The sequence below is a fragment of the Microcebus murinus genome, chromosome 7 (genome assembly GCF_040939455.1).
Source record: "Microcebus murinus isolate Inina chromosome 7, M.murinus_Inina_mat1.0, whole genome shotgun sequence".
Lineage (NCBI taxonomy): Eukaryota > Metazoa > Chordata > Mammalia > Primates > Cheirogaleidae > Microcebus > Microcebus murinus.
The window spans coordinates 103,075,112-103,091,372 of record NC_134110.1 but is presented as its reverse complement, the minus strand read 5'-3'; the positions used below and the strand labels follow the sequence as shown (position 1 = coordinate 103,091,372).

At 40.9% G+C, this 16,261-nt stretch overlaps 1 protein-coding gene across 4 annotated transcripts in view; it reads right to left on the bottom strand.

The window, feature by feature from the left end:
• Positions 1–1,363: 1,363 nt before the first annotated feature.
• ST18 (ST18 C2H2C-type zinc finger transcription factor) overlaps positions 1,364–16,261 on the bottom strand; it is a 99,896-nt gene continuing 84,998 nt past the window's right edge. Inside the window, exons 18-21 of one of the 4 annotated variants that reach the window (XM_012790050.3) lie at positions 14,062–14,150; positions 8,308–8,411; positions 6,059–6,202; positions 1,364–3,904 (exon numbers count right to left, since the gene is read on the bottom strand). In XM_012790050.3, the coding sequence (XP_012645504.2) occupies positions 3,764–3,904; positions 6,059–6,202; positions 8,308–8,411; positions 14,062–14,150 (478 nt within the window). In that variant the 3' untranslated portion in view covers positions 1,364–3,763. The remainder of the gene's footprint in view (positions 3,905–6,058; positions 6,203–8,307; positions 8,412–14,061; positions 14,151–16,261) is intronic. The other 3 variants (XM_012790051.3, XM_012790049.3, XM_076005311.1) reach the window with 3 other exon arrangements.

The following is a 16,261-nucleotide window of genomic DNA, read 5'->3' as shown; positions in this document are numbered from 1 at the left end:
ATGCACGGCACTGAACATGTTGCCTGATGTAAGAAATGTTAATTATTTTAATTGCTGGAACTAATAGTCTCCAGTGGAAATCCAATCCTGTCATTCTCTGATTTTTAATTTTTCTTTGGCATACTGAAGTGTGCTTGCAGAAATTGCAACTTTTTGGCATGGTAGTTTATGCAATGACTCCCTCTCCCACTTACCTGGGCTTTCTGCCTCTTCTCACCAATATTTTAATATTTTCAATACATGGAGTTGCTTACTTCATTTTTCTTACTGACATGCCTTTGCAAGTGCAGTTCCCATTGCCTGCAGCTCCTTTTCCTAAACTTTCCCTGCTAAGCCATGAGCAGTACCTTTCCCAGGAACTCGGGCTTTGTTAGCTAACCCTCACACTGTTGCCACAGGGGCCTGTGGTGCCCTGATCGAGACACCTGTCACTTATCTAGTCATCCCCCTCTGGGCTGTCCTTGCCCAGAAGTCAGGAAGAGGCCTGGCATAAATGTGTTCTAATTTAACATCTATTGTATGAACAGATGACTCTTACTTATCATTCTTTTCGTATTTCCAATAGGACTGGTACTCCTCTTATGACATGTTGGTGACAGAGTTGCAGATACTACTCATTGTTAGAAAATCCCAGTGAGGGCAAGATGCACATAACTCGGCAAACAGTGAGTGAAGACACTGATGGAGCGGATTTTGCATTTTGCAATCTATTTTCGCTGGATGTATCACATGCACATCTTGCACACTTACAGTTGGTGACTAAAGAAAAACTACATTGTCCATCACCAGTTGCGTGCTGACCCCTGCTATATGAGGTCTACCCAGGAACAGCCCGGCTCGCCCCTGGGGGCCCAGACTTCTCTGAAGTCAATTTAGCTTCATTACGTGGATTACATACATTTTTACCACATTGGGGATAAATGGAAATTGGTTCTAGAAATGTGTAAATCTGGGCAGAAACTGGAAAATTAAATTAGGCTGACTATTGGACATAAGAAAAACACACAGGCAAAGGAGGTGCTGTCAATTATTACTTTTCTTTGATTTGAGTTTGACTAGCTTGTATGAATATGAAGATATACTCAGTACCCACAGCAAGTTTGGAATCAGGAGGGTGGGCCCTATCTTTTGTCACTCACTAGATCCAGGTGAATTTGCTGCTCGTGCTAGCAAAGGTGTTCCTGATGTCTAAGCAGCCCCATTCTGGAGGTGTGCCACGGCAAGGGCATTGGTGACTTGTTCACCAGCCAGAAGTCCTGTCCACGTGGGGTAAAAAATAAGCCCAAGCAGACCAGTTATCAGAACAAAAATGCATGGGAACTGCTCCCAGGCTCAATGCACTTGTCTACCTCAACAGGGCTTGTGGTGGGACAGCGGATTTTGTGGGATTCTAGTCTCTATACAGTGGCCAGAGAAAGATCACGTCAAAACTCATTATCAATTTTTATTTCCTACCATACACCAAATGTACAGCACTGAGCACAATTTTGTTGCTTTGATGTAAGAAATATTAAGTGTTTGGAGAAACAGTATACAAACTACTTCAAATAAAAAAAATGCATACATCATCGCCTTTTTGCTGTTTACAAAAGACTCAATTTATAGTATTGATCATTAACATACTTGAAAAGAAAAAAAATTCAGTGCACATCGCAAAACACATCAAGTACAAAGGAGGCAAATAAATACAAACATACTTCACAAAACATCCTGCTCAAACTATGCAAACACAAATAAATTAACCTGAAGTCACAGGAAATTATAGTAATAAATATGTAGGTTGGTAAGAGATTTCTTTTAAATTAAATACAATATATAATAACTTGTTAAAATATTTAGCAAATTAAACGCTTGTTTTTGTAATAAGTGAACTCATTTGTATGCATCTATGAAGTACTGTATAGCAAAATGTTTGCAAGTACATAACTTTAATAGAAAATTTCGTTTGGTGTCTCATTTATAATAGACAGCACATATGGTAGCTTTTTTTTTAAATTGATTTTTAAATAAACACCGTTCCTACCTAAGAACAGACATTTCATTTTCACTAAACTAAGATTCAAGAGTTCAAATGAACCCCAAACCAAAGAGAAGCCCCACTTAATGCATAACAATGACCACAGTCTCATGGGGGTGGAATTACCATTAAGTATTACTTTTCATTTGTGCGGGTAATAGTAATAAGAGTGGAATATATCAAGCCTGTGAATGCCATCACATTCAATCTAAATATCCATGAGGCTAATCAAAAATAAACACTTTTGTTATAGCACAGAAAATTAAGCCCACACTAAGTTCATGTGTACATTTACACAGAGGCACGTCTGCACATGAAATGTGTGTGCACACCAAAAAGGCAGTTTAGCTGGTTGTCTATACCTTTTCCTTAAAAAAAATAAATATAAAAAAACTTTTGAAACAATGCTTAACTACTTTACAATCCCTGAAATAGACATTGCCTTTACTATAGCAACTACTAAACTCTGATCCATTCAGAAATTCAAGACTGTGGGCTCAATTTTATGTGTGGATGAGTGTCTGTGTGCATATATGTGTGAGTATACCTGTGTGTACCAGTGTGTGTGTATACTTTGTAGCACTTGTAGTTTTATAGCAAGATTTTTATCAAATTGAATGTTGTCTTGTTTTCTAAGGAGGGTGAAACCAAAGTTGCCACTGTTTGAAGTGATCACTCGGATTGGAGTAGCATTTTCTCATGTGTTACTATATTTTCCATTCCTTTCCAGTCAACCCAGTAAGATAAATGCTATTTCAGGGGATATGGTATCTACAAAATTTTCCATTTGGATGTGTTTGTATTTGCTAAGTACAAATCTACACCAATATTGTCACTTGTATATTGTACCAACATATGGCAGGAAAGCCTGGCTGGTCACACCAAGCCTTATTTCTCATCTTGGGGTAAGAGTTGCCAACTATCTGATATGACTTGTAAAACAAACAGACAAATCTGCATCACTAAAAAAGCTTATGTTTCTTTTAAACATTTCAGATAAATAATTCATATTAACTAAAACCGTACAGCCAAGTCGAATACTTTGCTGATTGCTATGTTTAATTATTGCTGACAAATTCTGAGCAGGCTGTTTTCCGGCATCCTGTGCTTCTGTGAGTGCGATCCCCACTAGTGGGCACCCTTTAGCTTCCTCCTCCTTGCGCGCTCAGCTCGCCCAGGCTCATTCATAAATACAACGACCAGTGGAGGGGGCGGGGGAAGAAGTGTGCAATAAAAATCAAACTCGACCATAGTGCAGTCCTTAGGCAAGGATTTCCTTCACACTTTTTTGTTTTCTCATTTAAACCCAGCAAGATACGTGATTTGAGAATAGCATTTCTATTTTAAATCCTATTGGAAAATAAATTAATAAACACACTTGTAAAAATATGGCAGACTTCAAAATGCAGTTAAAAGATAAAAAACTCTTTGATTAGTAATAAATAAATTATAAAAATGTCACATTTATTTTACATATACTTTACAAAAAAAGAGTGCAATGAAGAAATAAAAGAAAAACATATGAAAATAAATAAGATCTAATAATTGACTGCATTGCTTTTAATTGAAAGAGTTTATCATAGTTTTTCTTTCCTTTTTATGTCAGCTGGGGAAAAAATTAGTGCAATGTTGCAGTTGTAAATGCAGTACGGCAACCTTCATGCCTTAGCAGTACACGAACCTCTCACAGATCCATCTGGAGTTTACTGCTGTTGGTAATTTCTGTTGCCCGGCAGCGCTGTGATCCTACACATGGATACCCTTCACTGCCTGTTTGATACTTTCCAGTAGAGCTTTGCATTCCGGGGAATAGTCCTGTTCCAGATTGCTGTACATGTCTGTGAGTGTATTTACATATGCTTCAAAGTTCTGCTCACTGATAGGTCCCTAAATGGAGACAAAACACATTGACTCAATCACAGTGGTTCAGGCTGAGGCAAAAGGAGGGCCAAGTGACCTGAAAAATATCGGTGACCTGGGAGTCTGGGAGGGAAGGCAAGGTTCTATGTGGCTGCTGGAGCTGGGGGAGATGGAGAGAGACGGAATGTGTGTGGGATTCATCTGTTCACTCTGAATTCATGGGATTAACGGGACTTGCTCGTGCAGTATTCGGGGTTGATTTGGAGCCATAGAAAGGATATGTCCGGCTGCTGAGCTAGACTTCTCAGAACTGTTCTCCTTCTTTTGGGAGGCAGCCTCGGCCACAACTGCATACGCTCAGCACAACAGAGACCTCCTCTCTCTTTCGAAGGGAACGCTGGGGAGGCTGGGGAGGAGGGGTTGCTCGTGCCACCTGGTTCCTTTACAGCGCTAGGCTGGGACTTCAGCAATTAAGATCTGAGCAAGTTGCTCTCTATCTAGTTGTGATGGCAAATTTTTCTCCTCCATCCTCAGACTCCTGTGGCCCAGTTTTCCCTCATGGCGCCCTTGCAATACACTTTTTATTTTTCTATCTGTCTCTGTAGGCAGAAAAACAGCTTCGTAAGATCAAAATTCTTCACCCTTGTTCTGTGTGTTTTGGCATCTCCTTTGCCTAATGTGACTCTTCAAAGAGAGCACACGCTGGGTATGTGTGTATTTCATGCAAGTAAACGGGAATGAATGACACAAAGGGAATGCTACTCAGACACTTTTTGGGCTTCTATTTCCCATCTTTTTGAAAACACATGGCATGTGTCTTACTTCACAAGGTACTTGGGAGAAAGGACTTTTAGAAGGTCTAAATATTGCTATTGTCACTATTTTGAAAATAAGCTTTCTAAACTGGAAGATTATTTGGCTGTGCTAAGCAGGTCCAATCATGATTTTCTGTTCCCTTTTAACTTCTGCCTTTGCTGTGTGTCATGTGTGTCTAGGAAAATCACACGATTGGACGGGGACGGGGGCAGAGTGGATAGCGGCTTTACAGAGGTAAGGCCAGGACCACCTGACTCGTGCTAGCTTTGGAACCTCGACCAAACGACGTGCGCTGTGCGCCCTGCTCTCCCCCACTGCCGAGTGCAGAGGCGGTGCTCGCTCTCTGGTGCTCTTGCGAACATTTTGTGTGATCAGCCTTATAATGCCACCAGAGTGCCTGTGTGGTGACTCTATGAGGGACAAGTTACCTTGTGTGGTACCTATTTTTTATAGCACTTATGAAGAAAAAAATATTAAGGAATATACATTTGAAGTATAAATTAGACCAATTTTAATAAATAATATAATAATATCTAAGAAATACTTAATACTGGCCATAGTGTAATAATTTATTTTCCTTTGTGCTCATTGTTACATTATTGCTTTTTTGGGGGAGAGGTTACATTTGGAATTGGGTAAAATAAGAGCTTCATTCTAGGAAGTTTGGAAAATGGAGGGTTTTATTATTTTAAGCAAAACCAATTGTATTTCTTCATTACGTTGCTGTTGCTTTAAACCACTTTATAAATAAAACTGACAGCCTTGGAAAAATTGTTCTAAAAATGTAGGCTTTGAGGAAGTGAAAACCATTCAACAATGCAGCCCCCTCCAAAGATTTGTCTGTATTTATGAATTTGTAAAAGGAACTAATTTTCTAAGAATTCCAAATAAAGTTATGTGCTGAGTAACATCTCAATGATGAACCATGTATACGATGGTGGTCCCATAAGACTAGATTACCATATTGTTACTGAAGCTTTTCTATGCTTAAATGAGTTTAGATGCACAAATACTTGCCATCATGGTCCAACTGCCTACAGTATTTGGTATGGGAACGTGCTACACAGATTGTAGCCTGGGAGAAACAGGCTGTACCATGCACCCGGGTGTGTAGTAGGCTGTGGCTTCTAGGTTTGTGTAAGTGCACTGTGTGACGTCCACACAATGACAGAATCACCTAATGACATACCCCGAACTTATCCCTGTTGTTAAGGAATGCATGACTATAGTTGCATATTTAAGATACATGCTTAGATTTTAGAAATAAGGATGCCTTGCTCACTGTTATGCTTTTTATTTTATATGAGGAAAAGTAAATTATGTATACTTATGTATGAAGAAAGCGAAGTCTGGCCCGTGACTCACCATCTGTGGCAGCTGGATGTCCGCGAGGCTGGAGATGAGAGCTTGGCTCAGCCCGGCCAGCTCCTTGAGCAGACTTTCGTTGTTCTGCTCGATGAGTTTGTTCTCCTCCTCTATCGTCTTCAAGTTGCTCTCCATGGACGTGATCTAAAACAGAAATAACTTGGGAGTACGAGAAGTGGAGTTTGGAAGGAGTACAAAAGGTTTCTCTCTGAAGGAAAATGCACCAACCGAATCCAAATGCCAAGGGGTGTGCACACTGCAACCTTCTGCACAAAACTGCAGCCCGGTCATATTGCTGCGAGTGTTGCAGTCACATTCCCAAATGTGTATCTTCAGCCCAGACTCCCCGTGAATTGCAGATTTCACTTCTCCCCAAGGCCGTAGGATGGATATCTCAAACTCTGCACCCCCCCAAGCATCTTTTGCTATTTCCTGCAAACCTGCTCTATCTGCAGGCAGTGTCTCCTTTCCAGCTACAGAAACTAGAATGATGCTCGGGCTTCCACGCACCCCGCAGCCTCTTCCTCTCACAACTCACGTCTGCTGGGCATCTCAATCAAAATATCCAGGACAGGACCACTGTCCCTCCCTGCACTGCTGCCACCTGGGCCCAGCGTCAGCATGACTATGTCACCTTCCCTGAGATCTCATTTCTGCCCTTCCTCAACAGCCACCAGAACGGGGTGTCTCTTAAAATGCAAGTCAGAATATAAGTCAGGATCGTGCCACCCTTTGGCTTGAGAGCCCAAAATGGTTCTGTAGTCTTCCAGAATAAAAACCAATTTCTCTCCAGTGGCCCTGTGTTGCCCTTGGGACTCTTCTGTTTCCCACCCCACCGCCCAACACACACTCGCCCAAGGCTATACTCCCGTTTTGCTACCTCTCAATTGCGTTGTTGGGGCTTTTGCACTTACTGTCTGAAACGCCCTTCCCCCAGCCCTGCTTGGCTGACTCCTTCTCTTCTCATGACTTAAATAAATGTGGAGTCCTCCCCCTGGGCCTGCTCCATTTAATAGGGAGATCCGCTGCTCGCCCGGCCCACCCTGTTCCAGCACACAAGACAATTTTATGTTGCAACACAATTTGTGTGTAACACAAAAAAATTTATCCTCTATGATTTCTGTTTCCTGTCTGCCTCCTCCTTCCAGACTATAAGCTCCATGAGAGCAGAGGCCTTTGCATTCTTTGCAAATAGTTCTCGAGAGGAATTCCCATGCTTTTTAAACCCAAGCATCAAGCTCTTTCTGTGTGCCAGATGGCCACTAATGGAAGATCAGGGCATCAGTCACCACGGGCAAGGACATCAGAACTGCATTTCAGACGGATTACAATCTCCCGCCTTACGCTGCTGCGTTGAGGACTTCTGGGAGAGCCAGCAACCACGGAGAGCACAGACGCCCGCACTTGAGGAGAGGAGGGAGGGGAGTGCTGGAGGGCACTCGGCCCTGTGCTTTGCCTCAGTCTCCCTTGCTGGCTTGTTGCAAAAGACGTAGGACTGACTACTGCTTGAAAGCCTTGGGTGATAGGGCTGATATTACAAAGGAGAAAGCAGAATCATGAAACTGCTTGTATTTGTTTCATAAAGAAATTGTTCAAGAGAAGATCCAGTAAGATCTGTTACTAACAAATACTGACACATTCAGAGGTGTTCAAGAAAAAAATAAGTTAAGAAGTTACTGTTTTACTTGATTTTGAATAAAACCAAGGACTCTCACCTTAAAAAAAAAGATGACAATTTTTTTCCAAGGCACCACATGCTCTACAGCAGACCGATACCTGTCCATGCGCTGTTAGGGGCCCGGCCCAACAGCGGGCGAGCAGGGGCACGTGGGCGGAGCTTCATCTGTATTTACAGCCGCTCCCATGGCTTGCCATCCCTGCTCCCCCGTTTCTGTGGAAGAATTGTCTTCCACGAAACCAGTCCCTGGTGCCAAAAAGGTTGGGGACTGCTGCTCTACAGGACTCCTTAGTTGCAGGATGATCTATTTTATTTTCTTATGAAATCTTTGAAGCAACCAAGGCAAAAACATGAGTAAACTTTCCTACAGCTACCAAATCAACGAGGGCTGGGATGACCTTCCTGTTCAGGACCTTCCTGTTTACAATAACTGGGTAATTGAGAAACAGTGTAGTCTAAGATATCAGTATATTTTCAGACACAAAATTTAAAAAATTCAATGCTTTGTTTCCACTACAGAGTATGATTACTTTAAAGATAACCAGTTGTTTTTTTTTTTTTTTTTTTTTACCTGGGTCTGAAGTTTCATCATATCTGCTTCAATTTTAAGGTTGGATTCATTCAGTTCCTTTATTTCTTCATCCAAATGCCTAATTTCTTCATCACTCTCTATACCTATAAAGAATCAGACTATCTTAGTTCAACCTGAAAATACGACACTGTGACAAATATGAGTCATTTTATGTTTAATTTGTGCTTTGCTAGCTGAAAATGATTCTTTAATATGAAGTGTTTTTACCAAAACTGTACATATCCAGGTTTCTGAAAAAGTGGATGATAGCAGGTACGGGATTTAACTGCCTTTTAACAAAGAGAAGGAAGGGGAGCAGAAACGCAGCGCCATCGGTGCGGCAGGGCTGCGCCCGGAGGGCTGCGGCGCACCTGCAATGCGCGCCCATTTACCCGGCCCTGCAGCCTGCGGCAGTTCCCTCGCGCCTCTCTCGCAGAGGACACTCGACCCAGAGAGGTCGGAGGACGCCGCAGGAATCACCCACAGAAGTTAAATGACCTGCCCAAGTTCGGATTCAGAGGCGGAGCTGGGCTTAAACGCCAAAGCCCATGCATTCTGTTGTGCACGGTGCTGCAAGAACAGTCTTATGCTAATTAAATTTGCTTAGCTGAGTTGGACCTTAGGACCCACGAGAGGATGCAGAGCTGGGGCGCCAGCAGGACAGCTGGAGTCCAGGGACACACTCGGGCTCTCCACACGGACGTGCATGAGGAGCAAATGCAATTTAGGGGAAGAACATCAGCCTCAGAGTTTGAATGCTGGCCTTGACTCTTGTGTTTGAATTTCGACAACTTATTTAACTTCTCTTTGTGCTTCAGTTTCCTCTTCTCTATAATAGGCATAATATCTACGTTGTGAAAATGAATGCAATACAACATGGAATGCTGAACACGTAGGAGGCTCTCAATGAATGGGAGTTACTTTCTCGTGATTATTTTATAGGAGTATGAATACGATTTAAAGATTTTAAAAAGCGGGGGAAAGAGGTTAATATTAAGGATGCCAGGAGCAGGATTAAAGAGAATCTCAGCAGTCCAGAAGAATGAGTCTAAACCAGAGTTGGCAAAGAAGAGGGATAAATGTGAACTTCTCCATTTAGACTTAATAAGAGCAATTTCATGAGAGCAGAATGGCAGCGGGGGGGGGGTGATGTGGGTGGAGGGTAGGGTTGGCTTTACAATTGGTTTGAAAAAGATTTAGGCTCTTATACTTCCTAGGGGTGACAACTTTGGAAAACAGTTAATTACCTACCGAAGTAATAAACATTCATATTCTCCATGACCTCAATTCCAAAAACAAACGGTTGCACATGTACAACAGAAACATGAACAAGATGTAAGTAGCAGTACTATTCACAAAAGCACAACCTGGAAACAAAACACATTCCCCCAAACAACATGCGTGACTTTTAGTACTATAATGTGAAGAGAAAAAAAAGTAAGCCCTGTAAGTTACATGGAACACGGCCTGTTAGAACAGGTGGCTATATTGTAGGTGCTTGGTGCTTATCAAAAGTAACTAGCTACTAAACAGAAGTGGGCCATGCATGGACCAATGAAGACTGTGTTATAAGACTGACCTACCTCAAGGCCTAAGATTTAATAGAAAAAGGAAAACAAACCAACAACTAAGATCTAGGTATCTTCGTACTTATGCAATTTGAATATGAATCAACAGTATGACCCAGCTCCTAAGAAACAACAGACAGTTATGGGGCGCCCTAGTGGAGGCACAGCGTGGGCGGGCTCTGCCCAGTCTGGGGGACGCAGGGCAGCCGGAGCGCCACGCGTTAGGGGCCGGAGCGCGGTGCAGGAGCCTTCTCTCAGAGGACTGGTAAGTAAGAGCTGGGAAAGAAAAATTAAAATATTTGGAATCTCAATGAAACAGGCATTTGCAGTGCTATCTGCACTTGAATGTTTTCTTGTTTGAGTGAACGAAATCCTCACACTAAATTTCTTTGACATATTGCTTTTTCTTTCTGTCTTTTTTCAGTAAAATTCCACTTCAGGGAGTGGCATTTCCTACAGAGTATCAGGCCCTGGTGAAAGGCGCAGGGCTGTGAAGGAAACGCGCAGGGCGAGGCGGGGAAGGCCTGCGCTGAGGCCAGAGGAGGGGCAAGGGCCCTGGGAAGAGGCGCTATTCCTGCCGGGAGGGAGCAGAGGGAGGCTGCTGGGGGAGGCCTGGGCGCTCCAGGATGGCAGGAAGGTGACTGAGGGTCGTGGGAGCTCACAGGAGCTCAGGTTCACTGACTGTGACGGGAACCAGGAGAGGATTTTAGGCAGGGGGTGGTGATCTGGCTGGCTTTTCAAAATCATGACTTGGATTTCTGAGTAGAGACTAGATTGAAGGGGGAAGAGCAGACGCCAGGAGACGAGGAGGGAGATTACCCCGCAAGTCCTGGCTAGGTCTGGCGCCCGCACGGCTGGGCGGGGAGGCACCGAGGGAAGGAGCCGGACTCAGTGTCACGAGCAGGCAGATTTGGCAGGTCCTGTGGGGGGCGGAGGCAGGGCATGGGCCAAGGGAGGAATCTTGTTGACCACTTGTTTCTGCTGCAGCGGGTGGGCAACTGTGGTGCTGCCTCTGTGATGGGACGGCCAGGTGGGGGCAGCTTGCAGTAAGATAAGCAAAGGGTTAATTTTGGCTGAGTTATAGATGCTTGTGAGAAGACTCTGCAAGTGACAGCCTGAGTTTGGGGTATTGGGATTTAGTTACGATTATGTTTTCCTGATGGCCAGTGTTAATGAAGACACCGCAGCCTCTTAATTAGGATGGGGCCACTTGGAAGATGCCTAATAACAAAAGTTGCATGGGGCTTGTGGAAAAGTTAAGACCATAAGATGGGACCTCAAGAAAGAAACACTGGCATGGGATCTAACATATAAACTCTGGTGAAATTAATAAATGAATGCATTAATGTTTTATAATGACTTTGGGAGTTTGGGGAGGTATTTTAGCCACAGATCAAATTCAGTTAGACTGAATGTTAGACTAGCCAGGTGCTGTGGCCAGTCAAGGAAACCATATCATCTTTTCACTAAATATTTCACTAAATACCCTGTTTCTTTATGGAGTCCATCTATTTAAAAACAAGAGACTATGCTTTCTTTTCATTCAATAATTTTAATATTTAATCAGTTCTAATCTCTGCCTAATTTGCATAATTAATAATACATAATTTATACTATTATCTTTATGCTCTGTATAATTTACAAGTTATGTATATACCTGTATATAGAAGGTGTTCTCAACTTATAAGGGGCTTTAAGTATTGTAGTTATGTTTTTCATATTATACAATCCAAGCAATTATATTCAAACAAACTCTATTATATTTCTTGAGTTAACATTTATTTTTATTAATATATTAGGTTTACAGGTTAAAATTTTACTTCTTTGTTATTTAGGGGAAAAATGGACTAACATAATTTGACTATTTTAGTTACTAAAGGAGTGAGGGGGGGTTAGTATCTAGAAAATAACGGTGTGTCACCATATTTAGAACAGTATTTTCCCACATAGAAAGAGCTAGAAGGACCTACCAGGTATAAGAATATATATTTAGATCAACCATCATAGCTTTTATTTGTCCCCCCAAAGCACAGAAGGACTAGCATTCTTTCTCATGAAGATTAACTATTTCTATTATCAGGACTAGTAAAGGTCTTTAAAAAATTAGTGTGGCTATTTAGCTATGGCAAGGATGGCGAAGTGAAGATCAAGTCTTTTAAAATTAAAGTAGACGTGTTTTGGTAGAGGTCTTCCATGTTTGAACTGGTTTATAGATAATATTCCCCTAAAAATTACCTAATTCAATTAATTGCATGGATGATTTGTACTTAATTTAACATAGTATGCTAAGGTTAAAGTTGTATGCACTTTATATTTTATATTTTATGTTTTAGTACTACCCGGTTTCTTAAAATTTTTTTATAGTTGAGGGAGTGTTGGGGTGCACCTGTTTTGAAGATCATCTGGGGAGCAATGATTGTGGCCATGCTTAAAGGCAGGGGACCATGGGACAGAGTGTTGTTAGTCTCCAAATCGCTTTAGGTCCCTTTGATCCTAATGGACCACCAACCTCAACTCAGGTAGGGTTTTTCCTCATGCAAAATCATCAAAGGTTCTTAAGCTTCATCATAGTTCTTAAACTGGCCGTTGGTGCTGGCCCCCTGAACACTCCACCGTAATCTGATGTAATGTCACAGACTCACTGTTTATTAGCCCTGTGATTTATATTATATTTGGAGTATGGACATTACTGGTTACTGTTTTTCTTGTAATGAGGACTCCTGTGAAATGTTTTCTCCATGTACTTGGTTTGTGAAAGAGTTTTGCTCTGAATTTGCTTACTCCAGTGTGATTCCCATGGTGATTATATCCTTTTTTTGCTTTGGCTTCTAAAAAACAGAGCCAAATTTTCAATCCTTATTTTCCCAGCATGACACAGCTCACTTTGCATATTCTTTTTAATCTCCCCTGCTTGTTCCATCTTGCTTCCTTATCTTTGATTTTCCTTTGTCTCATTTTTAAAATTAATTTTTAAGTAGCTTTCTTTTATTTTGTGTAGCTTTGCTCTCCCTATCTTTTAAATACTGTTTAAATAGGATGATATATAAATAAATGCACACTAAACTGTCCCAATCTTACTGCAAATGTACTAAGAGAGAGGCATTTAGGAGTGGGGCATATTTCCAAGGAGACTCAAGGCATCTGGGAACAAGCTCTTTTACTGGGCATCTGGGTGTTGGAAAGAAGGGCAGACGCGGGGCTGTCCCTGCCACCCAGGGCTTTCCCCACTCTGTGGGCACACTGCCCTCCCTCGGCTCTGGGCTGTGCCCACTGTGACGGGGAGTAGCCTCCCAAGGGACTGCTTTACAGAAAGCAGGTGAAGCTCTCGGAAGAGAAGCAGTAGGATGCTTCTAGAAAGCACTTCTCGAGAGTGCTTTCCTGCCCTTGATAGTGCCTATCTTCTTTTTAGAAAATCACACACATGAATTAAAAAGACTGAACAATGCTTTCAGAGAAGGAAAGTAAGCACGGCTGAAAGTCCCCCGCTCAGTTCTAGTCATGCGCCAAAGACACAATGGAGTAGAGTCTCCCAAGCAAAGCAGCTGCTCTGCCGCTGTTTCTCAGAGGCTTCAGAAAGGCCATTGACGGGAGCATTGCGGCCTCAGATAACACAGATTACAGGCCTCAAGGAAAACACTCAAGAATCAAAGGAAACTTGGAGGATCCAAACATGGAACTCAGAAACTATGTATTTTACCTTTGAGAGAGGATTGACACTCGGGAAACGTGTAGGGAAACGTAGATACAGGTATAGATATGGATGCTGAATTCTACCATCTGGGATCACTATGGAAATATCACTTTGAGCACAGAAAAACAAAATAAGAGGACGCAAATGCAGGTGTCAAGGGGCACTTACACCAGGAAAACACACACACACGTGACACACAGACACGTGAGAACACACGCACGGGAGCATGCGCACACGCACGAGTCTGAAGGACACAGCTTCTGCCAGTGTGTCTTAATCCACTGTAACCACCAGACTTTTTCTGTTGGAGATCCTTATTAAGGACTAAGGAAGAAACCAAGAAATTGTTTTGTTTTTTTCCAAAGGTATAGTTTTAGTTCAGACCTGAGGAAACCTTTCTTCTCGTACACGGACGTTGCCCTTGCCGCGCCGAGCCCGCTCTGGCACGCACAGCCTCTGCGAGCCGCCGCACCCGGCAGACGGACGCCCGCTTACCTCCTGTGGCTTTCAGCTTGATGCTCATGAGTTCCTCAGAGACCTTCCCCTTCTTGATAGCTTGTGCGTTGAGAGGACATCCAGACAAGCTTTGAAACAAAAATTACACTGAGGTGCGAAACGTACATTATTTCTTATAAAAATTAAAACATTTCATTCACTGACTACTATTTGTGTTTTTGCCTTTCTACTAATTACATCATAACCCATAGGCTTTTTGTAGAAAGTAGCAAATAAATGTCTATTAAAGCAAAGGCAAAAGGCCCTCAAATAATATTAAATGTTTTGTGGTTTTATTCCTTAAATCAAAGGACAAATAGTCACTGCTAATACACAACCATGATTTAATTCGTTTTGTAAAAATGCTATTCTTCTGCATTCATATGAGTTTGCTTGGTGGTGGTTACTCTATTTTCTGTAAACATGAAATTGTACATTTATATTATGAATAAGAATTGTTCCCAATTACTCAAAATTCCATGCGTAACGAAACAGAATCTAGTTCTTTCTGTTTTTATGCCAAGTGTAGTCTCATCTTTACAGAATGACGCAAATTAATACAAACCAAAAATAACACCCCACTGCACACTCCCCTGGCAAATTCAGCTTGGTTCTGGGAAAGTTTTTAATTTTTTCTTTAACTTTTAAAGCATCATTTTTCCTTAAAAAAATCTACCCTGAAGGAATAAAAGGAGCCAGTATAAGTGTATTCAGATGCAGTCGCTGCCAAGGCGGCCTGTCACATAGTAGTGGTGTCTATAACCCTTTCACGTAATAGTTGCTCTCTTCAGCAGGGTTTCTTTCCTTTAATGTCACCTGTTTTATTTAAATTGCACCAGTATGCAAATGACAACATTGAATAAAACTTGTTTTCCATTGTTTATGATCAGATAATTTTGTTATTCTAAGCAGCCATTAATTCTTTTGCAATTTTTTTGTATTTTTATAGAAACAATTTTTAGATCAAAATAAAAATTATCACAATCGGCCACTTATGTTTCTTTCACACACAAATTCATCTATAAAACAATCATGTCAACATGAAGTTGGGGACACTTGGCAAAATGAAAGAAAATACTCTTCAAGCAAAGCCCTTAAGAAATGTTTGTTAAATTATTGTACCTTTTAAATAATACTAAATTATTCTACATTACAAGTCTATGAAATATAAAAATAATAAATATGTAATATTATAGAGAGAGACAGAAGGTTATGCAGATTACCTAACTTTGGGAAGCTATAAATTATTTCATATAGGAAAAGAAAATAATGAAAAGAACAAACTCAATTTAGAACCCAACTCTTCTATTTCCAGAAGCTTCTCACTGTGAATTGGAGCCTATAGAAGCTTCAGAATCTTCTTTTTAATGAAGAGTTTGCACAAATCTGTTTTGTTTTATGTCATATATTGTATTCTTAAAAAATGTTGAATATTTAGTCAGGAAATTAGATATTTGAAAGTGACCTGTAGTAAATGTATTTGTAACATAAGGGATATTAATACCTCATTAGAACTTCTCTGACCCTCACCCTAAAGGATTTACTTTGTTCCGACAACATGGCAGAAAATTTTCAGAGTGATACAGTGCTGTGAAAAAGTTAATGAAGTATTCGTCCATAATTACATTACTTAGAACCAAAGAACATAGTGAAACTATGAAAGCAAGGCTTTGGTTCCAAAAATGCCACTTGATATTGTGTATCTTCTAATGTAGATATTTTATATCTTCCAGGATATAAAACAAATATTAAATTTAAAGACAATTGGACAGGAAAAATATTTTAAAAGTCCTTTTTCCTTTTGAGACTCCATGTTGGAAAAGCAGAAAAAAATGTGCCCTATATGGTTTTGACCAAACCTGCAACTCTATGAAGGCAATTTTAAATTATATTTTAGGGCAAAATGGCAGGTGATACAGTTTATGTAGTGAACATCATTGCTTATAATATATTAATACACTTCAACAATATTGCAAAGATAAGGTATAGCACTAAATGTGTTCTATTTGTCAATAGGACTTTCAGTTTTAAAGCTACAAATATCCATAATGGCATGAGCATGTGTGTGTGCACGTGTGTGTGTGTGTGTGCATGCAAGTGCTTTATTTATATCATCTGTCTTCTCAGGTTGTTATTTTTTCAAAGCAGAAATTTTGTCATATAAAGATTTAAAGCAAAGTTGGAAAGTAATTATTTTATA